At 46.9% G+C, this 26,760-nt stretch overlaps 1 protein-coding gene across 1 annotated transcript in view; it reads left to right on the forward strand.

The window, feature by feature from the left end:
* The first annotated feature begins 11,906 nt into the window (after nucleotides 1-11,906).
* The window catches only part of LOC119398685 (4-pyridoxate dehydrogenase), a 51,702-nt gene continuing 36,848 nt past the window's right edge, over nucleotides 11,907-26,760 (forward strand). Inside the window, exons 1-3 of the mRNA XM_049417391.1 lie at nucleotides 11,907-12,144; nucleotides 17,514-17,716; nucleotides 24,363-24,549. Of these exons, the coding sequence (XP_049273348.1) occupies nucleotides 11,967-12,144; nucleotides 17,514-17,716; nucleotides 24,363-24,549 (568 nt within the window). The 5' untranslated portion in view covers nucleotides 11,907-11,966. The remainder of the gene's footprint in view (nucleotides 12,145-17,513; nucleotides 17,717-24,362; nucleotides 24,550-26,760) is intronic.

The raw sequence follows: 26,760 nt of genomic DNA on the forward strand, positions 1-26,760 counted from the left end.
GAGAGTGATGTCGTTCCTTCTACTGCCCACACTCCCATCACGAATGTGTTTCCTTTACGCTTTCTCTTTGATATCTACCTTTTGCTGGGACGTTTCAGCGACCAAGGATCGTTTTGTATAGGGACGGTCGCTATCACAGCTTCGGATTGTTTCTATCGCAAAAACATAAAGTGGTGAAGAAAAAAAAAAGCAAACTACAAGAAAGGCTGCAGGGAATAGAAGGAATTCATGTCGAAGCGAAGCGCGAGGAAAACAGGACACAGGAGAGGATAGTGCCTGTACTGTGTGTTCTTTACTGTGTCCTGTTTTCCTCACGCTTCGCTTCGACATGAATCTACACCAACTCGCCCAGTACTCTACGTCACATCAGTTCAATAAAAGGAATGGCACCTCTCTCACTCTTTATTTTCACATTTAGCCACTGCGCCGCGCCATATGCGCGGTTAGAGGCTATTTCCCACGCGCTGGCGTGTTCCCTTTCACAAAAATGACGGCTGTACCTTAAGTAGCTGTGCGGATTTCGTGGCCCTGCCAGCCTAATATTGCCAGCCACCTTGCAGCGCGTGGCCCTGCCAGCTCACCTCGCAGCGCAGACGCCCGTTTTATTAAGGCAAAAGCCTTAGATGCCTCATCAAACATGAAAATTGACCTTTGAAGTCGGTGTACCGCCTCCGCGGCGTCAACACGAGTGAGGGAAACATAATCACCACATGTGGGCGTCAGAGGTCGGCAAAATGAGAGACGTCGTTATGACGGCATGATGTACATAGCGTGAAGTAACGTCACGACGTCATGATATGACGTCGTTGCTTGGTGAAACGTGGGCCGACCATGGAAGCCCACTATTCCTTAAGCGAAGTTTTTTCAAACGAGGTGCTCGATATGGTGTTATCATGTGGGCATGTTAAGTACTTTTCGTCCGCATATTCCACTGCGGTCAACCGACGCTTGACTCCACCTTCTGGAGTCATAGACGTACATTTGTATGGGAGCGCCCAGACGTAGGGATTTAGGTAGACAGATACAAACGGTCGAAATGCCTCTGGTTCCCTAAGAAATTCTCCGCGTTGAGAACTCCCGGCCCGCGCAGAACACGCAGCAGAGTCACAGCGTAAGTTGGAGAAACAGCGTTAGAGCATGTTGTCAACTCTCTTAGGCCGGGCGCCTTCTGCAAGTACAGTTGCGGCCAACTATGCTATGAATCATTTTGAGGATATTGTTTAATTATGGATGACTGCTTTCTAATTAGATGGGACAGCTTTAAACCAACCATTATTTACGCAATAATATGGTGGGACGCCTGATGCAATTCTGCGCTTATGTTACGCAATATTTCGATAGCTGCTACCGTGACTCCTCTCTGAGAGATGACGACACTACAGTATGTTTTTTTTCGAAAGAGTTTAATACAGTGGCATGGAGAATGGTATTTTCTATTGGTGAGTTGTTTGTCTCACGACCGTTCTCCTGTGTGTTTAGAAAGATACTGATGTATTCGCTCGAGAGGTGACCGCGAATTCTTTAGTGCTATGTGTTCGTCATTGTGTCACGATGCGAGCAGAAGGAATATACTAGTTCTCTGAGGGTACCTAATTTCGCCCAAGTGCCATATCTATTTTGAGCAAATACCATGAAAGAAAAAGGGGTTCTGTGTTAAAATACCTGAATGCCATTGAAAATTCCGAGGTTGATGTCGGGCTCGATTTTTTTTTACTGCGTAAGTTGTTATGAACTCACAATAGCATCTGATTCAGTAGCAATCGCGTACGCGGCCGCCGGTGTCCATCGCAGCTAGCGTGCAGAGTGGTAAAAAAATCTAAAGCTCGCAGGCAAGGTCAAGCCCCGAAATTCTCCTTGGCAATCAAGTATACTGCAACAGAGCTACACCATCTCTTACAACTGCTTCGAAAAAAGTACCCATAGCGGGCTCATTTCTGCCGAGGAGTCACACAGCTGTAGCACTAGAGTTGTTTACGTGCGTGGTTGTTCGATAATTTTAAGAATTCGAAAACTTGAAGTTGGTAGAGGAGCTGGTCACACAGCGGTTGTCACTTCCATTTGCTATTTCAATCAGATCGGGGTAAGCTCGGGAGGACGCCCGGCAGAACTGTGCCTTGTGAATTTTGATCCTACAAGGTACTTTTTCTGCAAGGCGAGACGACATGAGGGAGCTTTGAATTTCATTCAAATATCGAATGTGATCGCTGTGGTCGCGCACTTAAATCCTATGAGTTTGCTAAGCAGTCGCTAAGCCCCCGCGGCGATTTGAATAATATTTGTTGTTGATAGTAAAATTGGATCCTGACAAATCGATGGACATTCCAGCTTCCGAGGGAAAGCAGAACAATGCGAGAATTTATTTTTAAACAAAAATGTGCGCAGTTTGCACTTAGTTGCGGAAAGCTTGGCATAGCGAAGCACGAGCTCGTCGCGCTCGCACTCCTCGTCGACCGACACGTCCAGCTTAGAAATGCGCGGCTTCCTCCTCACGAGTACGCACTTTTTTAGGACGCCCCATGACTCTCTGGAAACGATCGGGCACAGCCAGGAGAATACAACTTTAGTTTAAAAAATTTCACGGGTTTGGAGCTGGCCGCTTGTCTGCGGCGACCTCTTCTGCCCATGCAGTGACTGCTTTCTGCAGTTTTTCGTCGGCGGATCGTATTAATGTCTCCCATGTCGTTTCGGAGGGACCTGGCAGAAGCTCTCTGGGTGGGTAAAGGCCCTCGCATTCCCAGAGGATGTGACTTTGGTTTGCTATGCCAATTTTTGCATGTTGAGTCAACCTCTTCGCCTGTGAATATCGCTAAGCGGCGAGCAGTGGTTACGAGATCACCTCAGCTCACAAACTAGGGCGCAGGCTCTTCCCCCCTCCACACCCTAAATTGAATAAAGCGCAAGCGGCCACACTACGACAACTACAGACAAAAACGTACATCGCTCCAGCCACGCTAAGCAGAATCGATCCAGACTTTTCACCTCACTGTCAGCGCTGTACATGTTCTGGCTGTGCACCTTTAATGGGGGTCAGGATTATCAGACAAACCCTCCTGGGAGGCTGCCATGCGCAGCATGGAACTCAACAAGCGACTCCTGGCAGCCCAGAGGCCACTTTTGGACCACAATAAAGTTCTCACTCACTCACTCACTCACTCACTCACTCACTCACTCACTCACTCACTCACTCACTCACTCACTCACTCACTCACTCACTCACTCACTCACTCACTCACTCACTCACTCACTCACTCACTCACTCACTAGGGTGTTCCTTTGAATTCGGCTGAGGATAGTGGCCTGCGCTCTCGTGAGGTTGCTGTGCGGTATGGGGTATAATTTCCTGTCATCTTTATACATATTTGTAAGTTCGTTATAGGAGGTCACTGCCTGTCCTATCGGGGGGCCCGGTTCCAAGGAAAGCGCGACCCGGTTTGCTAACCCTGGGACCACTTTATGCGCTTCCTCGTTACCGGGGTTTCCCGAGTGAGCAGGGAGCCAGACCAGAGTGATTTTGGTTCTATCATTCTGCGTGAAGTTTCTCAGTACCTTGGCTGCATTTGGTCCCACACTTCCCCTTACAAAGCTTAGAATGGCGCTCTTAGAGTCGCTAAGGACAGTGTGGGTAGTTGGATACATAATGGCCAGCGCTATGCCCATCTCTTCGGCCTCCTTGAGTTATGCGGTTCTATTGGAGGCCACATTTACGATTTAAGTTCCTCATCCACGGCACTCGGGGTGTATGTGTTGTGTCCCTGGTTGGCGGCATCGACGAAGACCACGGTTTGGCCTTGCTTGTGCTTTTCGCTTAGCCTATCTGCTCTGGCTTTCCTCCTGGCGCCGCGTCTGCCCTCGAGGGTGTTTTGGGCATTGGTTTCATCTGCAGGTAGTGTATGATTGCGGGAGGTAGTGGTGCCCTGCCTCCCGTGAAGTGTATGGGCTGAATTTTCAGTTTATGCTGGATATGTAGTCCCTTCATCGTGTCTGGCAGCCGTGATATTTGTGCTGTTTTGTGTGTTTCGATCAGCTCTTCTAGGGTGTTATGCACTGGAAGTTGGAGGAACTTCTCCGTGCTGGTATAAACAGGCAAACCTAGGGCCCATTTGTACAATTGTTAAAATATAACCTCAATGTTATCTTTGTCTGATTTCCTGAGATGACAATAGGGGAAGGAGTACACTATGTTGCTGATCAGGCTATGCACTTTAGAGCGGAGGTTGCGCGTGATGTCTCCATCGGTGGGCGTGGCTTGGCTACTGCGCATGCGCGGCTTGGCCACGTGGTGCAGTGTCTGGTCAATCTGGTATCTGGTCTTTTTTTCTATCATTTTTCTCTCTATGTACTTCTTTCTCTCTCGTTGATGTTATCTCTGTCTTTCTTGCTTTTAAATGCGAAGCATTTCTTAGCGAATCTCAGGCAGTTTGCGCGTTTCTATCTATCTATCTATCTATCTATCTATCTATCTATCTATCTATCTATCTATCTATCTATCTATCTATCTATCTATCTATCTATCTATCTATCTATCTATATCTATCTATCTATCTATCTATGTAGCCACCTACGTCTGCGCGCTCTCCCGGTCGTCTCCATAGATTGTAATAAACCAAAATTTGCACAGCATGGGATGAGTTTATGATGAACACGATACACTGGTGAAGACATGAATGGCGCAAAATACGTGTCGTGTACGTCATGAAACCCTTTCCCTCAGTCCTGTGTGGCACATACCCGCATCCCAGATTTCATGTTATGCGGGTATGTGCCACAGGTGATAATTTATTTATTTATTTGATTTGTATACATACAAGCACAAGGAGGCAGAGAAAAGAGGGAGAGAGCAAGCTGGCAACTGCCACCAAGAGGGGCACAACGCCTGCCTGCTCTTTCGGGAGGAAGGAAGAGACAGAGGAAGGAAGTTAGGGGGAGAAAAAGAGGAAAGGAGATAGGAAAGTGAAGAAAAAAAATTGACGAGAAACTTGGACAAAAATAGGTAAACACACACACAAAAAAAGGAACGCTTAAAGACGGGTGGCCAGATCTGTTTGGTCCATAAAGGTCAGCAGAGCTCGATGGGCCTGGTCGCGTCGAGATACACAACCTCTCGGAAAGAGGTAATCGTCGATGGTCGCGCATTTAAGTCCGAGGAATTTATATTCCTTATTCAGCAAAGCCCGCTGCGTAGCAAACGCGGGACAGTGTATTATAAGATGCTCAAGTGTTTCACATGAGCCACAAGCTGCACACAACGGACTGTTCACACGTCCTTGACGGAATAAGCGTTCGCGCACCAATACTGAACCGACTCTTATTTTACATAACAGTGCTCTCGAACGACGAGGCAAGCCACGACCACGAACACGGGGAGGAAACGATCCGTTCGCGACACGCTGGTCTGGGTGCTGCTTTAGGAGGTGGCGGCGTATAAGCAGACGAGTGTTGTCCATCATAGACGAAATTTCTGTGCAGTCACAGTCATCATGATTACAAGATGAAGCGAGGCGATCAGCCTCTTCATTTCCAGCAATGCCCACGTGTGAAGGTATCCACTGGGCAGCTAGGGACATCCCGCGTGAGAGAATTTTGTGGACTGATTCTACAATACTGCATAGAATAGGGCTGTCGGCCCCTTTTCCGGTGAGTCTGCTAAGGGCACCACGAGAGTCTGTAAGGATGACGACTTTCGATGTAGGCAGTCCTTCTTCCACGTACTTAAGGGCGACATCAATCGCTGCGAGTTCCGCAGTCACTGATGATGACGGGTGAGGTATTTTAAACACTCGTTTGATGTCTGTCGAAGGACAAAAGAAAGCTGCAGAAGCGCCAAGGCCATCGCTGCGTACAGATGCGTCCGTTAATACTTTAACGTAATCTCCAAATTCTTCAAATAAGTGTGACTGGGCTAATTGGAATAGTGCCGAAACAGGTTGGTCACACTTTTTGCGTATTCCTGGAATTGACAGGTAAATGGGGAAGATGCATTGACTGCGCCCTTTCGATGATGTCACAGAGGTGGTTTTGTCCGAATTGCCAGTAATGCCAGTAAACAAAGCCGCTATTTTCCCCATGAGCGAGAGCGGGCGCCGAATCAGCCTATTAACGAGTGCTTTGCCATCTGGGGCGCGGTGCATACGCTCGATATGATGTAACGCTCTCTGGTCAGCTTGTAGCCTTAGGGGCAACTGGTGTGCTTCAGTGAGTAATGGAATAGATTGGGCCTCTCGAGGTAAGCCGAGCATGACTCGGAGGGCAACACGATGATCCCGTTCCAGTTGAGACATTAAACCAGGCGCAACATTCAAGACTGGCAAGGCATACATCACGCAAGAGAGTACAGATGATTGGTACACCTGTAGCGCTGTCGTCTGGTCAATGCCATCGCCCCTAGCAGTCAAGGCGGCCACATACTTGAACAGAGACACGATTTGCGCCGCACAGAGGCAACAGCAGTGCGCCAAGAAAGACGATCATCGATGATTACGCCCAGGTAGCGGTGTTGCTGTACCCATTGTATCGGTGTGTCTTCGAGGTGTAGCCTGCTCATGCTTCGACGGGCGCGTTGCCTAGGGTGGTAAGCAATCGCGGCTGATTTCGCAGGTGAAATGTGCAGGCCAACTTCCACCAAGTATTCTGAAGTTGCATCCAGAGCTCTCTGCAATATTCCACGAAGACGGGGACCATGGTGTGACGGACCGCTTACCCATAGTGCGATATCATCGGCATAAATCGCTATGCCTAGTGGAAAGTCACATTCTTGCGGTAATCGGCTTGGAAGTCCAGCTAGCACACTGTTAAAGAGAAGCGGCGACAAGACGCTGCCTTGCGGGACGCCACAATTAACAGTGCGAGATTGACTCGTTGCTTCTCCGACGCGTACTTTCAACCCGCGCTCCGATAGAAAATCATGCACAAAATGTAGCAGACGACCTGAAATTCCCGCAGTCATAAGTGCGCAAATAATCGCCCTATGTAGTACCGAGTCAAACGCTTGCTGTATGTCAAGGAATAGAACGTACGCAGAGTGCCTGCTTGCTCGAGCAGATTCCAGCGATGATAAAAGATCTGCGATGCTGTCGAGGGCTGAACGGTGACGACGAAATCCACTCATGACATCAGGGAAGAAAGAGAGCTCCTGTAATCTGTCGTCCAGACGAAACAGTACCATTCGTTCCATCAACTTCATAACGTTAGAAGTTAGCGATATTGGCCGGTATGACTTCAGATGTTGTGCAGGGCGCCCAGGCTTTAAAATTGGCTTCACCACAGATGATTTCCACTCAGTAGGAATCAGAGACGTTCTCCACACTTTGTTGTATTCGTCTAGGATACCCTGATGAAAGGCTTCATCGTTGTTTCGCAAGGCTTGGCACGTAACACCATCTTCGCCTGGAGCAGTGCGACGATATGAAAGGCTGAGCGCATGGCGCAGCTCGTCGAGAGTAAAGTCTGCTTGATCCATCTCACAGGGGGGACCACAGAAAATTGTCATCGAACTATCACTTGTCAGCGAATTCAGGTCGACGCTTGCGTTGTCTCTTGACATAGGAGAGGCGAAAAGATCGGCAAGTTCTTCCGCAAGAATCTGCGGAGACCGTCCATTCGTTATGCACAAGGCTACCGTTGGATTTTTGCAGACCTCCGGAGTTCGGAGGGCCTTCAATATGCGCCATACACTTCCAAAACCGTTCGCCGTATGCAATGAGCTACACAATGCGGCCCAGCTCCTTCGACGAAGTTGTTTTGTGTGCCGCCGTATGGCTGCATCTAAGCGGTTATATAGCGTCCAATCAGAACTCCTTTTAGAACGCTGCGCCCTCCTGTAAGCGCGTCGCCGACAAGCACGTAGCCTCAAGAGCTTCAAATCGGGGTTTGGTTTATCTACGCTCTGCAGTCGTCGTACTGTAGCTTGTTGTAGACACTCCCTCACGAGTTGGAACAAGTTGTCGTGTGACGGTGCTCCTGCAATCAGCCGACGGAACTTGTCTCAATTTGTCACACTGTAGGCAGCACTCTGGCGGCTAGGAGAATGTTCGGGAACCAACCAAATCGGCAGATGATCTGAGCCCCATGGGTCAGCTTCACGTGACCAGGTAAAGCATACATCTCTCGTTGATATGGCAAGGTCAATGGTGGATTGTTGCTTTCCTCTGCCGACAAATGTGGATGATCTGTCATTAAGTGTCTGCAGCTCATGTTTAACAATAAGCTCATTGATTTCCACTCAACGATTGTCTTGTGGGCGAGAACACCAACGAGGATGGTGAGCATTAAAGTCTCCACATAGCAGAAATGACGGGCCACACCGGGATACAAGACACTCCAGTAACGTGATGTCCGAAGATCGTGTCGGTCGAAAATACATGCTCGCCACAGTCGTAATTGTGCCCCTGAGACTCACAGCAGCAGCTGCACACTCAAAATCGGCATCGCATATGTCACTTGCGTCAATAACTGAGAAATGTAGGTCAGCTCGTATGTACAATGACGCTTTTGAAGCATTTCGCGGATGCGTGGTGTCCGTGCACTGGAAAGACCCACATGCCGGCGCCGTGCATCGAGCGTTGCTGTGAACGCCTACATAGCCTGGAAGTCGGAGTTCATCTTTTCTTACGTTGGTTTCTTGAAGAGCTATAACATCCGGCGGGGCGTTCATTGCAAGGAGCCTAAGGACTAAATCAGCATGACGCGGTCGTAGAGACCTGACATTCCACTGCAGTACACAGGGACGGGGCTTTCGACGAGTGTTCATGTTTTTAGTGAAGGCCGTCGATAACTGGAACGAGAGCCTCCAAAAGCTGTTCTGCGGCTAATGCTGCTGGTGTTTGACGACCGGCGAGCAGAGATCTGACGACGTTAACAAGCATATTAAGCAGATTGATAAGTTGGGCATTGTCGTTGACTGAAGCCGTTTTGGGCGCCCTATTTACAGTATTTTCTGTTGTAGACGGGGCCTTGTCGAAAGCTGGTTCTGACGTTTTCGGCGGAGCGACCTTTGAAGTGGTGACCGGATCCGACGGTTTTGATGGAAGCGCCGGCCACGATGTTGCCGAAATGCAGTAATTGTGCCTTCCTCCGTCACTCCGATTCAAGCTGACTGTACTATTCTTCGAACGTGCAGGTACATCCTTGGTTGTGCCATTTGCAGCTGCTTCACGGCTAGTACATCTACGCATCTTGCCTCCTGATGCCTTCTTTTTCGCTTTCTCTTTAAGGACCATCAGTTTTTTCTTTAGCATGGGACATTCCTTGTCTGTTGCCAAGTGTTCACCATTACAGTTAGGACACCGAGATGTCGCACTGTCACAAGAATTTGCGTCGTGATTTCCGCCACATTTAGCACAGATGACAACACTTGTGCAGAAGCCTTGTACATGTCCAAGCTTGAGACATTTACGGCATTGTAGGGACCTTGGTATGAAAGGTCGAACTGGGTATCGCACTAGTCCGGCCTTTATACGACTAGGTAGCTTTTCACAGTCGGAAAAGAATCTTCACACACTTTGAGGAGCCGAGCCTTCGAGCGCTGATGATTCTGCATGGTGGCGTGCAAACGATCATGCTTTTCAAGACATCGTCTGAAAGTTCCAGGTCAACATCAGATATTACTCCGGCTGTTACATTGGCGCCCTGTGGTATATAAGCCCGCGTGTTGACACCGCATAGCTGGGACAAACCTAGCAGGGTTTGCACCGTCTTCTCATCTGTTGTGTCCACAGCAATGATATTTTTTCTAGGGTTGACTCGAACTTCTTGAATCAGACCAGGGGCCAGTTTGAAGAAAAAGTCATGAAGCTTCTGTTTGGAGATAGCGTTCAGGCTTACCGTGACGTCGACTGGCACATACGCTACTGTCGTAGTCACAATGGTATTGTATATGACAGTCTCTTCACTTGAGGACGATGTCGTAGACTTCCGTCTTGACCGCCGATGCTTAGCAGGTACAAAGGCATCCGAGTCATCTGACCTAACGTCAGACTCGGAGTCGGCAGCTTCTAATGCCACCGAAGAGCTGAGCTGCTTCCTTGCAGCCGCAGGCCTAACCCTGCCGCTACACGGGTCCACCAGTCTTAATCAAAGCAGAAATAAAATTGACACGCAAGGAAAGTGATAATATTAGTAAGAATTGTTGGGGTTTTACGTACCAAAACCACGATAGGATTATGAGAGACGCCAGAGTGAAGGCTCCGGAAATTTTAGCCATTTGGTATTCCTCAACCTGCACTGACATCGTACACCACACGGGCCTTTATCATTTCGCCTCCATCAAAATGCGACAGCCGCGGCCGAGACCGAACACGTGACCTTCGGGCCAGCAGCCGAGCACCGTAACCACAACACCACAGCGGCCGACGCAAGGAAAGTTACGGAGCTGAAGGCAGAACACCCCTGGAAGACGCTGGGCTATCATCCACTCGTCCACGTGCTCCACAACGTCGACCACGTGGAGTACGCAGAAACCGGGATCAGTGTGCTTCCTACAATATTTCTCCTGAGAGGACCACGTCCCTCATGATTACCGGTGACTTGAGCATTGATTTATCAAAACCCAACAACGCCTTGTTCTTAGACGGCATGAAAGACGGCTTGGGTGTGGACAGGGCATCACAAGACCTCGGTGCCACGTCCAGGACAGAAGGCATCATGGATGATTACTTCGTAAAGGCCATCCGCGGTTTCCACGAGCTCTACTATATCTCACACCTCACTTCACTTAGACTGTTCGTAGCCGCAATCACGAGCAGATCCGATAACAAGTCCTGTCCAGCTGCTGGTGCTCACTGATCACGGTGATGATGATCATATTCAAGAACTGCCAAGAACCCCTTCCACAGTGCACACGGGTTCGTGAAACGTGAGTGCGTTCTCCGTCATAACGAATGAGTATAAGCATAGCAACTGTAACGAAACCCTAACTGCAACTGTGACTGTAACGTAATTGCAGTGCGCGTGCCACTGGGCTGCGTATGTATCTAATGAAACTTTTCTGAATAAAGCTTAGTAGCGAGTAGCGCCTATCCTGTGCATCTGTATTCCTTCATTGTCCTATTCGAATTCGCTCTATCTAGTATTGAAGAATATGAGCATTACACATCATCTTACTGCGTTTGGTGTTGGTAACACCTATGTTTCTGTTGGCATTGTTAAGCAAGTGTAAACAACTGGTTACCTAATGCATGTGCAACTTATGAAAATATGTATCTGCGTATAACGTTTCCACATTTCTCTAGCGTCATTCCGTAATGTTTCGCTCAATGGGAAAAAGTGCGCCAGTCACCTTCTTGCGCAAGCTTCGCATAACATCGATTTTTTATGGAGGCAAAAATGTTTGAGGCCCGTGCACTCAGATTTAGGTGCACGTTAAAGAACCCCAGCTGGTCGATGTTTCCGCCGCCCTCCACTACGGCGTCCTTCATAATCATATCGTGCTTTTTGGACGTTAAACCCAGATATTATTGTTCACTAGTATGGCTTGGCGAGCTAGTTGGTATTGCATCTTAAAGGCTACAGCGCACAAAGACGGGGACAACAGAAGAAAACACAGGACGAAGCGCCGAATCGGCGCTTCGTCCTGTGTTTTCTTCTGTTACCCCGTCTTTGTGCGCTGTAGCCTTTAAGATCCAGATATTATTGTTTGTTAACAACCTAGCGGTATCCGCGCCTGTCTACCAGGCAACGCTGTTCCGCATAATACTTTTTTGTTACCAAAAACTGATTAGGTGCAACGTCAGCACCTGGAAACCTTGTTCCTGTTGTCACCACAGGAAGCGCTCCTCAATGCGTCTAATTCAGGCGTTAGCATAAAAAAATGCGAACGTGAAAACATGCGAATGATAGCAGAAGGCCAGTTCATTCATCGGTAATAGTTGTCGGCCACGTGACCACCTTCCGCCTAGCGCTCGCAAGCAGTTACCTCGTTTGCGAGCAAGTGGCCCACACGTGCTGTTTCGCAGCAGAACGTTTATCAAGCGATGCTTCTCGATTTTGCCTGGGACACTCTGGGGAGTTTACTTAGCGTATTTGGCTATGGCTTTGAACCGCTGCTTAATTTCCTCGGCATTTTGGAATCAATCTTTCGACTGGTCAACTTGCCCACGGATCTGGCCGTCGACACGCGCATCCTCTATGGCCATTATGACTACGTGATCGGTAAGCCAAGCTGCGCTGTCCTATTTTACATATTCTGCTGCGTCCATCATTAAGGCACGTGTTTCTCACCTGCGGCCCAATCATGCCTCGTGTCGTTTCGCGAACATGCACTGATGTGCTGTGGGGTGTCAAAGCCACCCTCATAGCGAGGGGTAGGGGGCTTATGAAGCCTCAAGCCTTACTCCCCTTCCCTTTCGATTTTACGTGTACGCGGCGGAAATCAACTTGGATTTTGTCCGGAATGTATTTGCACGATCGAGGGGACACTTCGCTGACAACATCCTGGTTCTGTGCTCGCTGTCGCCAGGCCTACACACCCTGATCTGCCTAACCCTGAGGACTCGATCGCACGCAGCGCGAGGTTTTCGTAGCGTTTTCGTGGCGAGCGTGTTCTTCGCGGCAACCCGTGTTGGTGTTGTATCTGACTTCGTAGTGCTTGGCAGGCACAAGTACGCGTCAAAACGAAATAAATTCTCACTACGAAGCTTCAAATATAAGTCTAAAAGTATAATGCTGAAAAGTTACACATACTAATACGTTGTAGTGTTCTTGTGTGTCTCAAGTTGCCGGCCTTTATCTAACGCTCTAGCTACATACGCGGTAGTGTACACCGTTGCAATATTTTTCAATATTATCGCGCAAACGTTGACCACGGGATACGATAGTTCCTAATGTGGGCGAGAAGTAACGAGATCGGCAGCACGACAATCAGCGTCATACAGGTTTTCCAAACACCTGATCGCACACATAAGGCTGAGAGTGCGTATACATCTCTAGCAGACGGCGCTCGTGCACCAGTGTGATCTCTGTGCTTGCTCATCATGTGGCAAATCTCGCCACGTTTCGCCAATGCTAGGCGCTAAAATGTCCAGGGGTCAATGCGCGCATTTTATTATAAAAAAAGTGCAAGGGCGGGCAAGTAAGTTTTAACATCCTTCAAACGGAAATGATGAGCTAACAGGAGAGCAAACATAACGGCAATGTAAAGAAAAATTGCGGCATTCCCACGCACTGTCCGAATTTATTTCATAAAAATCAGTCAGCGAGAACCTGCTTTCTTTGTTTTGTTTTTTTGGCTGTGAACTAAGCGTTAATTTATAGACCGACGTATATTCGTCAATTGAGCGGTTGTGTGCGTATCGTGGGCTTACCAAGCTTGTCGACTGCACTGGCGCGTAAAGTGTAGCTCATGGTACGACGCAACGTCAGCACACCCGTTAGAACACAGACGTCAGTTTTGTGACGTTAGGAACGAAGTCCAGGCTACGGTGCAATGACGAGCACGTGTTTAGCAGCGGTCGTTGGCGCAACAGTTGCTTGTCGGAACGGTTGAATACATTGCTTCCTGTGTTATAAATGTAGCGCATATTTTGACTCCATTATTATGGAAGAGGATAGCCGAAGCTGCACCCAGAATGGACGTTAGAGATGAACGACCATCATAACTGATGTGGCGTAATGGTCAGCACAAACGCTTATGCAGCGCATTTATTTGCAATCTATACCGCCTGGGTGCTTGGTGAGGGTCGTCGCAGCACGTTTGTCAGCGCTTGTCTCTATATTAAGACCGCCAGTATGTCTTTCTTTCGCAGAAACCACGCAAAGTGTCCTGTAAAGTTTTCAATGTATATTTTCGCATTTCCTTTGTTCATACTATAGGCTCTGAATCGCGTGTGGCGTATACTGGCCCATCACGACCTGCTGTATGCGAATAGAATATCTGTCACACGTGACGGGCGGAAATGATTTTAACAAGACTGTTTGTTGGCCTAGTTGGTACTTGCTTAGTGACATATTTTAGCCGCGAAAGAACACCCACACAAAGCAAGGAAACACACAACTCCTACACTCTTGTGGCAAATCCTGCATCGGGCAGACCGGCGCTGTAATAATGAACGAGCCAGCGAGCATGAACTCAATCTAAACAAGGACGGCTTGGCACATTTGCCTATGCATTGCAAAACCTGCAAGTGTGAGCCACATTTTAAGGAGATCAAGATTATTGGCAGAAGCAAGTATCAAACTGCGCGTGAGTAGATGGATGTCTATTACATGAGAAAGAAAGGAGAAAGGTGTATCAGTGATACGTCGGTGACATTGTACGGATCAGAAAAGAGATTGTTCGATAGCTGGATAGCCTAAGGTTGTGTTGAGGCTGCGCATGTGTGTATGTTGTATATTTATTTCTGGATTTGCGCTTAGTCTAATTCAGTTGGAAGTGCCGCCCGTCCTGTCAGTGTGTATTTCTTTGCTTTGTGTATGTGCTATTTCGCGGCTAAAATAGGTCACTAAGGGAATGGATTTCATGATGCACATGGCAGACATGTCAGTCTGTTAGTGTCGTGATCTGTCAACCAGGTTCTTCAAACACTCGTGTCCTCATATGCCAGTTTTAATATATACAATGTTAATAAGTCGATCACAACAGCACCCACACGTAGGCAGCTAGATATACTGGTGGGTAGATACGGTCACAGTGGCTTTGTTTCGCCTAGAAATGCTTCGTATTTAATTTATGGTTGCCAATTTCTGTAGCGTTTACTCTGTAGCGTGCATCACTTGTCTTCACTGGAAAAGCCTCACCCGCGAAATCTACCAGTATACAATTGCAGCATCGAGTAAATAAACGTTTTGTGGAGGCGAGTAGTCTTGTATGCAGGGATGAGCTGCTTCACAGGCAAAGTAATCAAGCTCATCTTCCACTTGTCAAAACTTTAGCGTGGTATTAGATAATCTTGCTTCCTTACCCGCTAGGTATTATTTATGTACAAAAACATAGGAACGTAGGTTACGTGAGCGTGATCTATACCATCAATATGATATTAGTATGAAAGAAAAACGAAAACAGAACAATAAATGCTGGAAAGAGTACAATAGCAAGAGAATTAAAATAATCCGAAGCACTACGTGCATATAGCATCTCTGACATATAAAAAGTGGGGAGCATTCAAGGGCGGAGTCCAACACGTACAGAGTAGTCACCTAGATTACCGCACATAGACAGGGGTACAGACAGTCGGTTATGCACTTGTATATAGCATAAGTCTCAGATATGTTGATTAGCGATACAGCGCTATATACGGAAAGAACAAAGTGTTGCTAGGGCCCTCGTGCAAAGCACTTTATTAACGTTTTGCTCGGGGTCCGACTTCATCCGAGTAACATATGTCGGTGGCGACACTGCTGTTATTATACAAGCGCATATCAAGTGGAGCGAAGGTTACAGCCGGCCAAATCTTTAACTAGCGTGCGCAGCGGAGACTTTTCTCCATGTCAGCGCCATATGTTCGGACAAAGATGCAAAAAAAATGTTTCGTGGGCATGTGCTTTATGGGAATGCACTTGCCGTCATTCTTTTTGTAACTTAATTCAATCATGTGGCGAAGACACACAGAAAAAATTACCGCTCTCGCACGCTAGATAAAGATTTTGGCGTGTGCACAAACATATTGTGATCGAAGAAAACGTGCATAGTCAGGGGAAGCGCCAAGTTTCATACAAACGGCACGGCGAGGACAGCAAGCAGATCTGTACACGCTACAGAAAAGAAGTAACTGATTACATTACAATTACTTTCTTTAAAATAAAACCGATTACACTTGTCGATTAGAGCTCCATAAAAGTTGCTGACTTGTTACAGAAACGTAATCTATTACATGTCTGTTACTTTTCTTGAAACGATAATTGCCGGAACACTATAAAGTAAGCTAACTAAGCCACAATGAACAACTTTGGCTTGCACGGTAAGAATGAAGGCAGGAGGCTTGCGTGATGGCTGGGAAGCTTACTCTGGCTTCTGTTATATGGTGTTACATTTTGTTAGCTTTCAACACGAGTTGTTTTTCCAAGTTCTCGTCGCTCATTCTTCCACGTTTCCTCGTTAAGAGGTCAGCTGCTACACTGAACACTCTCTCAATGCATGCGCTGGAGCGAAGGGTCGTATTATAACGTAGAAACCCTTTGCACGCTAGCTTTTAGATGCGCTACGCTTTTCCATGTCATAGTGTCCCTGTCATCTATGAAGCGTCGCGTTTTGCTGTTGCTGGCGGCCGAGTAAGGCGTTGCAGGTAAGCCCAAGGAAAATGTGAAAAAATAGGCTCCGTAGGGATCGACTTGGACGATTTTTCGGATCATCCACATGTTTTGTACTCGGTATACGAGTCACTGCTGAGCGTAAACACGGTAGTATTTCCGTTCAGACTACCACGTTTTCACCACCCCGGCGGTGAAGACGTGGAGTTCTGAACGCGCCAGTAACTGCGAGCCAGCAACAAGTTCAGGCGCTTCGCAACGAGGAGAGTCACATTTCCAACTGCGCGACACACCATCTGCTGGTGAATGCGGACCAGCCCCCGGCGGCTGTCACAATTGTACCAGCGCATTAAAATACGAGAGCATGGGAGTCAAAGCCTGTCTTCCGTTATCGCGCTTTCTTGGAGAGGCAACTGATCGAGAAGTTCTCGTACGGCGTTCTCGTGAACCTGTAGCGAGCAATGAATCGCTCTTCCGTCGTACGGCCCCATCGGATTTCCTCGGTCACGTAGGGCGACTCGCGGAATCTTCGTCATGAAAATGCTACATCCAAGACGATGTTTATTCGAGAAGCGGCCATGTTGGAATACCGCGCCAAGTCACTTTCAAGCTAGCCCCGCAGCAGACTCGAAAACTTGAACGGACTACGACCGAGCCAAGTGACCCGAAAGTTGTAGAACAATTTATGGCGAGCGCCAAAGCTGTCTTGAGACTGGCGGAAGTCAAGCAGAAGCAAAGTAACATCTGTGCACTCGGTGTACGGAAAAAAAGACTTTTCTGATGATCCTAACTGGCTACATGTAGCCTTCTTTAATGATAAGCGTTGCCCCTCTTTTGCACAATATTGTACTCTCTTCGGAGATTCGTGGCAGGCGCCGCTCTCCGAAAAAGAGCTAACGTGTCTTTAAAGGGAGTTACATGTGGGACACGTCAAGACTCGCCGTAAGCAGTAACAGCTACTCCTTAAAGTGTAGCGCCAGATTCCCGTCAATTAATTAGTGTAAGGCACTGTATGGTTACAAGCGAGCGTGCTAGAGGGCGAATACAGGTAAAATATTAACGAATCCATGCGAAAAGTGCCATAAAAAGCTGCGCAGAGTGCTCAGGCGGCCCTTACCATTGGGTACCTCGATTCCAGCGCCGCCGCTTTCGAGGCGGACACATCGAGGCGCCCTGCCACACAGCTTCACTAAGCGCAGCTTGGCGGTGGCAGCTGTATTCGAGACTTTTGCACTTGAAACCGTGTTTATTTGATAATTCCGTATTTGAGACTATGGAAGTATAAATACTGTTTATTTCGTTTCATGAACTCCTCTACACTTCACGCCGGCTCGCAGTAGGCGGAGGCTCGGCGGGATGCGTACTAGCCAATCGCCTGTCGGCCGACCCAACCAGAACGGTGCTGTTGATCGAGGCCGGAGGTATGGAGGACGCTTTCGCGCAGGTTCCACTGTTCGCACCGCTGCTCATCGGGGACAGGTTCGACTGGAAATACTTGCCTGAGCCGCAGGAGCACGCCTGCCTTTCTATGAAGGATCAGGTGAGTGTGGGAGCGCGCTACAATCACTGGCACGTGATCGGTTCTTCACTTACGACATCTATTCCACCAACTTCGGTAGCGCTGCGCTAGTGAATACACATCGTGTTACAAATAAAAGAAATTCGGCAGATCCCACGCCTTCTCGGTATCGGTTTCATGCGAGACAGTGAGTGAGTAGTTTGCATTTGGTTGCTGCATTTCTGCTGCGTTTTTTCGGCTTTGAGCCAAGCGTTACGAGGTGTATCGACGTGTTTTAGTAAGCGTAGTAGTTGTCCGCACATCGTGGCCTTACTAGGCGTGTGGACTACACTGGCGTTTGGGTATCTCATGGTCTGACGTAACCTGAGCAATCACTTTAGAGCACAGACGTCTTCAATGCAAAAGTTGTAGCATTTGATCAGAAACATAGTTTTTAAATCTATGGTAAGATGACTCGCCTTAATTTTTTCCGGCCTTTCTTTAAAGCGCTCAAATTTAAAAATAAAGAACACGTGACTGCCGCCTAAAGCGCGCCACTTTTTAAATGTCCTAAAATGTAAGTTGAACGAATTATCCAAGGCTGCTTCGCGTACGTACAATACGGTCCACTGTTAAAGGGAACACTCAAAGCAGCACCTTTCATTTTGCTGGCCCTCTAACACTAAATAGACAGGGAAACATTGTTCATGCACTACACAAGTCTGTCAAAAATAGGCAGAACTGTCAACCACCAGTAATGTTATGCAAATCTAAGTCACTATGTTTTTGCAAGAGAGCGAAATCCAAACATGCCCTGCACGAAAGTGTTCCCTTTAACAGTGGACCCGTGTGTACATCGACTGAACAGGCTTTCGGTGACAGCGTTGGACGATAAGCGACAAAAACAGCATGCCGTTTCAACAACAACAAAAAGGTCTTCAACGAAAAGCAGGCAGCCACTGAGCCTGCCACACGGGACCATAGGGAGCATTTGATGCAGCGTAGGCCTTTTTACAGCGAAAGCTGTTATGAGATCATTTCACCGGCCGTTTTTGGTGCCGTAGTTGTCCGCCGCCCCTGCCGCCGCCGCCGCCGCCGCCGCCAGTGTCCGTAACCAGTATCGCTCGAAATAAGAAAAAAAACTAAATAAGAAAAAATATTCCAGGATGGAACGAGGTTCGAAGCTGGGCCCTCTGTGTGGGAGCCCAGTATTCAACCTCTGAGCCATGCCGGTGCTTGAAACTGTTTTGCAAAAAGGTCTACAGGCTTCATGTCGGGAAGGAACCACATTAGCATATGCAATATAGCGTGGTAAAAGAGTAGAATAAGCACCAAGCGTCGTACAACGCGAATTCTGTAACCAGGCGTCACACAATGCGAATTGCGCAACGAGTAGGTTGTTGAATGCTTCCAACCCATTACAAAGAGCTCTGCCATAATTCTTCATCGTCATCACGCACAGCATCAACAAAGTGCGCATAATGCCTTACATGCGTTTTGCAGGTACCACGGCTGTCTGTAGAATGACGAAAAATGGCACAGTGCCTACTGCCCTACTTCTCAAAAATTACAATGATTTATAGCGTAGTGGGTTCCTCGCAAGTGCACTTCTGTTGGTTGCCAAGGAAGCCCATAAGGCTCCCATGATCCATTTCCTCAGGGTCTCAATAAAGTCAATTCTCTCTCTCTCTCTCTCGCTCTACGTTTCTCCGGTTAAAGTGTGTTATAAAGCGTGGTGGGACAGTTAAATAACGGCCGGGCGTCACACAATATGCATTACGTAACTAGTGGGTCGTTTAAAGCTTCCAACCCATTACAAAGGGCGCAACCATAATTATTCATCGTCATCAGCCGTCGCATCAACAAACTGCACATAATCGCTTAAATATGGTACCTCGCTTCTCCTCAGAACAACGAATAATGTCGTGCTGGGTGCTTCCCAACTTCCCAAAAATTACGCTTTGTTGCGTAGTGGGTACGTTGCTAATGTACCTGTATTAGTAGCCACAGGAGAGTTTATAACGGGCTCTAGAAATGCCGCTCTTCCAGCTTTCGCTGTGACTGTGCTGCGCCTTCCGCGCAGGCCTGGCGTTTTTTCTTTCCTTTGTGCACCAATAAAGAAACACATTAGAAAGAGCGACGGTGACATCGTGATGAAGGACTGAGATAAAAGATTCACTCACGCGTGGCGGCCGCTTTTTCGTAGTTTTTTTTGAGACGGTATGCCCCTGTCATCACTTAGCGTCCATCGCAGTCAGCGACAGCCTGCTCAGTAGACCATCGTGCGCGGAGCAGCCTTTGATAATTCCTTCAACTTACATTTGAGGGCACTAAAAGCACCGCGCGTTACACTCTAAAAAAAGGGAGCGAGAATGGAGCAACGGGCTCCGTTCCTCCTTCGGAGCAGCGACTTTCTCCTTTGCGGACGATTTACTCGTCGCGCCCTCTTGCGGCAAGCGCCAAGGGAGAAACGTTTCTCCTCAACCACGTCACTTGCGCGCGCGCGCATGCGCACGCCGAGTTACATCGTGATTCCGTGCTGCGGAGAGCGCACGCTTTTTCGCGCTCGCTCGGCAGTCTCAGACCAGATTTTCCAGTGCTACCGATCTCGGCCAGTCGCGTGCAATTACTTGTACCTAGGATTGATGCGAGCAACACACGAGTGACGTTCATTGTTTTTGTTCTATGTGTTGAGTAACATGTGTGGCGGTTTTTTTTTCTTTTTTTATAGGCTCGGCGTGTGCTCGATGCGCCGCATACTTCCGTGTGTCTCGTGTTGTTTGTATACGTTTGCGCACGATCTGCTTGTCATAAATACAGTAAGTCCCGCTTCACAAAACAGTCTTGTTTTAATGAACACCTGAGACTGTACACCGATAATTCAATTTTTTTCGGCGTTAACATACTTGGCAAGAGCACGCGTTTTTAGTTTTACACAGCACTTATCAATACAACAAGCAATATAGAGAAGCATGAAAGTTAATTTTTACAACATTTTAGCACACGTGATACCACTGGACAGCGCATGCGTGAAAGTACGATGACGTATAATTGCTGGAGTTTGACGTGTCGAAACCACCGTATGATTATGAGGCACGCCGTAGTGTGGGACTACGGATTAATTTCGATCAACTGGGGTTCTTTAACGTGCACCCGAACATAAGCACATGGGTGTTCTTTGCCTTTCGCCCCCATCGAAATGCGGCCGCCGTGGCCGCATTTTAACGTTAACCTGCTTCATAATTGCACATATCTGAAAAATAAGTCAATGACTTCTGTCAATTAAGCCAAAATTCTCAATCACATGCGTTTTGGAATACGCATGCCATCACTGAGAATTAGGACGGACTTATGCACGCGTGCAGTATGTATCTCTCTTTCTCAGGATTTTGCTTTGGCGTGCGAAACTCAACCCAAAATGCGCTTCTAATGACAGCTGTGCACAGTAGGTAATCACTAACACTCTCACTCACCTTTGTGAAAAGAGTATTCCAAATCCAACGCAAGACTAACCACTGCCACAACGAAAACTACACAGTTGTCGCACAATGACCGCAATTTCACACGCCAGGCGAATACCGTGACGTAACAGTAGCAGAGCAGAATGTAGGTGCAGCGTACTGAAATATTACAGAATGCGTAGTGTGGGTAGCGTTCTTTTCCATGATTCGCGCGGTGTAGCGCCAGTTTCTCTGCTCAAGTAATCCAGCTGCCGCGGCGCTAAGAGGCACTGACATCGCTCTTGAAAGACCACCGTCCGGCGCGAGGCCATCTTGTCTTGTTTCTTCGCACGACCCGCGTTGTAATGTACGTATACACAAATGAGACGGCCGTACCGCATCAGAAGCATTGTCACTGAAGAGCCAGCAGTTGAACGAATCCATGGCCCATTGTCATACTTGTGGTCAACGCATAAATAGAATGTGACCCGATGTCAACGCCAAACCACTCATCGAAGTCGACGCGACGAAGGCGACGGAGTCTGAACGGCATGTTGCTGATCTTGCGCCCTCCCACAGTAACTATTGAAAATAAAGAAATCAGAGAGAGAAATTTCATCTGTGGCCGCTGTCGGAAGATGGCGCTACTCCAAAATGTCATCGGAATGGTATGAACGGCTCTCAATGTGGTCGTTTTCGCACTAACTTATTCAACTCTGTAATTATATCGTTCATTATTATGCGGCTTTAGATTAACTGGTGCGCTTGGCTAAGCCATAGCTACTATTTAATAATGTCGGCGTATATTGTGACGCAGCCATGGAATCGTAAAGAGTTGAATAAAAATGACGCACCTTTGTGCCACCATGGTCCACTGTAATTCATTGACTATATAAGGGCCAGCGCTTCATAGAGGGGTATGTGAAAGCGTCTGTACGTATGCGTCTGTAGTGAATGGTTTTATACATGCGAATGAATTGTGTATGTATTGAATTCATTGTGTGTACTATGTATCTGCCTAGTGAACGTGTGCGTATTAATAAAAGCTGTATCAACTTTCCGGTGTCCTTGAGTAATCCATATATGGGCCTACCTTCCCGAAATGCCGTGTGCAGTATTAACGTACGCCGACAGAAACAACTTTTTTTAGTATTGTTTAATCCCTCTAGATGGCGCCAGCTACCACCTACTTCACGGCCGCGGCGCTCTCACAGCTCCACCTACTTATATGAAGTTGAACATCTATCTATCAAAACTATGCTCTGCTGCGCCGGGATTGTTTTGATGCTACAGAATGTACAATTTTGGAGGCACAAACGCGTGGATAACGCCGCTACACCGTGTGACGCTTCGACAAATAAAGACAGCAAGCCTAACGTACAGTCTCCGGGTGAGAGCCCCTTTGCAGTATCCGTCTCTTTTAAAGTGAACGCCGTCTCGCTGGCCGAGCGAAACGTACGAGTTCCGTCGTTCCGTTTCGCGAGGTTTTCATCACTACAGGTTTGTCTCCTTGATTTTATTGTCATATCGTTCGATATTAAGCTCAGCGGGACCGTTTTTTGTGATTGCCAGTGCCGCATACTCTTTATCAATCGAGAATCGACGCACTCGCTAGGCCTAAGTCTATTGCTCGCTTCGCTGGCGTGGCGTCAGCCATCTTGATTTTGACGGTTTCTCCATTGAAAAGGGAGTAACGGTTTCTCCATTTGAAGACGAACATTGGGGACACCGCCGTTCGTGGCGTCAGCCATCTTGATTTTGACGGTTTCTCCATTGAAAAGGGAGTAACGGTTTCTCCATTTGAAGACGAACATTGGGGACACCGCCGTTTCTCCCTTAAAGGAGAGAGGGTCACTCCATTTTTTTTAAGAGTGTAGGCGGCAGTCACGTGATGTTTATGCATACAACAGTAACTTGAGCCTCAAAATTATTTTCAAACCAGAGGTGGCAATACAGAGGTGGCTAGAATATTCAATGTGATACTTTAACTGATTTTAAATAAAATTTCTATATAAATCTTTAACAATATTCATTCGTCAACACCATCATGAATGTCATCATGAACATAGTATAATGATTACTCTTGCTTCGGCGAGAATGGAGTTATAAGCGAAAACGCCTTCATCTTGTGATCAATCTAGCATCGATAGTCCCGTAAAGCACTGAAGTGCATGCATCATGGTAATTCAACGATTAAAACAAGAAACGTCACGCCTCTCTGTTCTAGCGTTTTGTTCCTTTCAGAATTGTCATTGCACGGTGCTTATTATTTGATAAATATTCGAAAAGCATTCGGTTTTTCTACTAGGCCCTATTCGATTCGAGTGCCGAATTTAATGAAACGCTATTCGATTCGTTATTCTAAGTTTTCGAATATTCCTACACCCCTCCTTTGCAACTTTAGTGCCTAGTGTTATATTTGGAGGACTGCTAATGTGGAAGATTATAGAAAAATAGCACGATGGTCACTATGCGGTAATGTTTTTCATTATGGTTAAAGTCTGTAATTGCCTGCATTAGCTGTGGCTGGCTCAGATGATCCAAGCGACTAGCCTTGTGCTCAGTTCAGGTACGGAAGAGCATTGCATTCGGTTGAAATGAAAAAAAAGGATGCTTCTGATATGGAGCCTGTACCTTATTGCACATCCTGCTGGACGATTAACGAACGCCTGCAGCGCAGAGTCGCAATTAGCGATTGATATGTTGTATGAAAAGATTATCGGTTATGTCACTGGCATAAAATGTAATTTTTTTTCCCATCCGAAGCCTCTAAAATATGAGATTTAGGTTTTATAGCATATAAGTGTTGTAATTTGGTTCGACAGTCCTTACATTGTTTGGCACGAAGATTACGTGCGCTAGTAGAAGTAGCTATGCTGTTGATAGGAAGCGGGTTGGCTTGTAAAGATAAATAGTGAGTGTTTCGTTGACATAGTTGATTTCATCAATGCACAAGAATGTATTGTTCTCTCAGGCGTCTGTGTTTGAATGTTTTTATTTTGCTGGGACACAAGTTTATGCGAACAACGTGAAAAAGTTCTCGATGTGGCAACTTTTTCTCAAGAAATTGCGACACGCCTTCGGACAATTCAGCTGTAAGCAGCCCTTGTGTACAGTGATACATTTATTTTTTCGCTAGACAGCGTTCAAGTTTCAGAAACTAAAATCATTTGTACCAATTTCAAATTGCATTGTAATTTGTGCCCCGAGAAAACTCTTCGCTGCATATGTATACTCTGTAATTCCAGAGGTGTCCGTGGGCACGCGGAAAAGCCTTGGGAGGCTCGAGCGCCATAAACTTCATGTTTTATGTTCGCGGGAACCGGCGTGACTACGACATTTGGAGGGACGAGTTCGGAGCGTACGGTTGGTCTTACGACGACGTGTTGCCTCACTTCAAGAACATTGAAACATCGAGAGTTCCAGGCCATGAAGGTGACTTTCACATTGCGCGCTGACTATCACGATACATATTCAGCGCAATAAAGGACAAAAAAGGCAAGGCATACAAGCACAAGCGCTGCTTACAGATCGACCAGCCCTACAATCTGTCACACTGTAGTTGTGCGTTGAATCGCTGCTCGACCTTGAGTACCATTCGCTACTGCGATGGCCATACCTTACAACAGCAACCGCATACTGGCAGAACAATGCTGAAGCTGCTGCAAGTCCATTGCGATTTTCACATGTGAACAAAGGGTTGGTTTCATCAGACAAGTCGCATGTACTGGGTGCCAAAACATACGGCGCTCATAGAGTGAAACGCGATGATTGCCGTGTATGGTGGCCGGCACTTTTCACACCACAGGCGATCAAACGGCAACCAAACTCTGTCCCCACTGGGAGACAAGGCTCTCGATCCGAATACCTTAATGAGACCGATCGCGAAACACCAGTGCTCACCTGCGCCTAATCAAAACCAGTCACCACGGTGGCCAATTATTGCGTTTCATTTGCTGAGGTCTTCCTTTTCATGTGTTGCCATAAATGGTTTGTTAGTTGGTAAACATACAGGTATGCAAGTCCTTGGGGTAGCCTCCGTCACTGCATACTTAGCAATTCTCACCGCTTAGCCTGCAGAGTTGGCTGTTCAATAAATTTCACAGGTACGATGCGTAGTAACCTTGCTCTTCCGACTTGAATTGGTTAAGTTGGACATGGGTGGCCACTTACAATTTTCAAAAAGATTTCCGAGAAATCCTCAGGCAAAGATGCTGGCAGTGTTATTAAACTGGTATAGGCTTTTATTTTGTTCTCATCAAATGAGAAAATTATCTACGATAAATTTCAGCCTTAAACGCACATGTTCCGCGTAAGAGGAAAGAGCCAAAAGAAAAATGCGAAGGCAGTTATACAAAAGAGAGTAAACGTAGGCATAAAGCCATGCTAATTATCCGTTTGTGGGCTTTTGTCGCAACCAGTGCTGAACAGCATCGAAGATACATGCATCTTAGATAGTATCTTAGATACTCTTTGGGTATCTTGTATCTGTATCGCGATACGTCTCGCAAAACGATTGTCTGCATTTGTATTTCCGATAGATTCAACAATGTATCGTGTATCTTAAGATAGAAGATACTGCTATGGAAACACCACCGTGCGAAACAATAAAACGTCGACCTGAATTCCGGTTCTCAAGCTGATATTGCTGCCACTAAGCCACCTGAATAAAACTATAACGACAGGGACATTCTTTTGCATTTCCACCACGGTGCTCCAGTGAGCACAGGCGACGAGGTGCGCGCGTCCATATTGGTAGAGCAGAGTCATGTGATGGCGCTCGAGCAATCTCGACAAAAACAAGCACGCGAACTTCTACGCGCTGCCTACCCTTTGTTTTCTCGATGTTTCTTTTCTTTTCTTTTTAGTTGGGTTGGTGCCATGACGCTTGTTCGTAGCCACTGTACTGTGCTTTGTACTGCAATGCATGCGGCGTCTTTCGCACAAGTTCTGTTGCCGCTATACCGTTGTTATCGAAGTATGTCTTGCGTGGTGCTTCATTACAAAGTCTCAAGACTGCAAGAACGGCGCTGCTTTGAATTTCGCAGCTTTCATACGTACGCAATTCGAAATATCTTGTGGATGTAAGCTTAACTTACACACGATGATGCTGACTTACACGCAAATGGGATTATAGTAACCGTCGCGCTATCGGTACCAATGCTAGATATAATAGAACAAGCATTTACGTAACAGAAAATATTTGACGTACTGTAACTTTGTTCTTCATGCTGAATTATTTACGAAGTTATTAGAACGAAAATTTCATTGTGAACAAAAGTGATATCTTTGCTGTCCTCCGCTTGCACACCGTACGTTTCCTAGTCATGTGCATAGTTTTTGCCCGTCTTTCTTGAAATATGCCTCTTGTAACCTGCTGCTTGAATATGTTTTCTTCTTTACCTTATTTTTTTAACTGCCTCCGTTATTGCTACTATTTACATAGCTGCATTTCATGTGAGTTTACTTTTATGCCATGGCGATGTTAAGGCCAATGTGTCCAATAATCTGAACGTGACTTCAGTATACAGTAACAAAAATTCTGCTTAAGGTTTAGCATAACAGCGAAATTGGAAATTACGATTACAAGACCCAATAGCCTGTATACAATGGTGCATCATTGACCCCACATGTACTGATCTATTA

The sequence above is a fragment of the Rhipicephalus sanguineus genome, chromosome 7 (assembly GCF_013339695.2).
Source record: "Rhipicephalus sanguineus isolate Rsan-2018 chromosome 7, BIME_Rsan_1.4, whole genome shotgun sequence".
Lineage (NCBI taxonomy): Eukaryota > Metazoa > Arthropoda > Arachnida > Ixodida > Ixodidae > Rhipicephalus > Rhipicephalus sanguineus.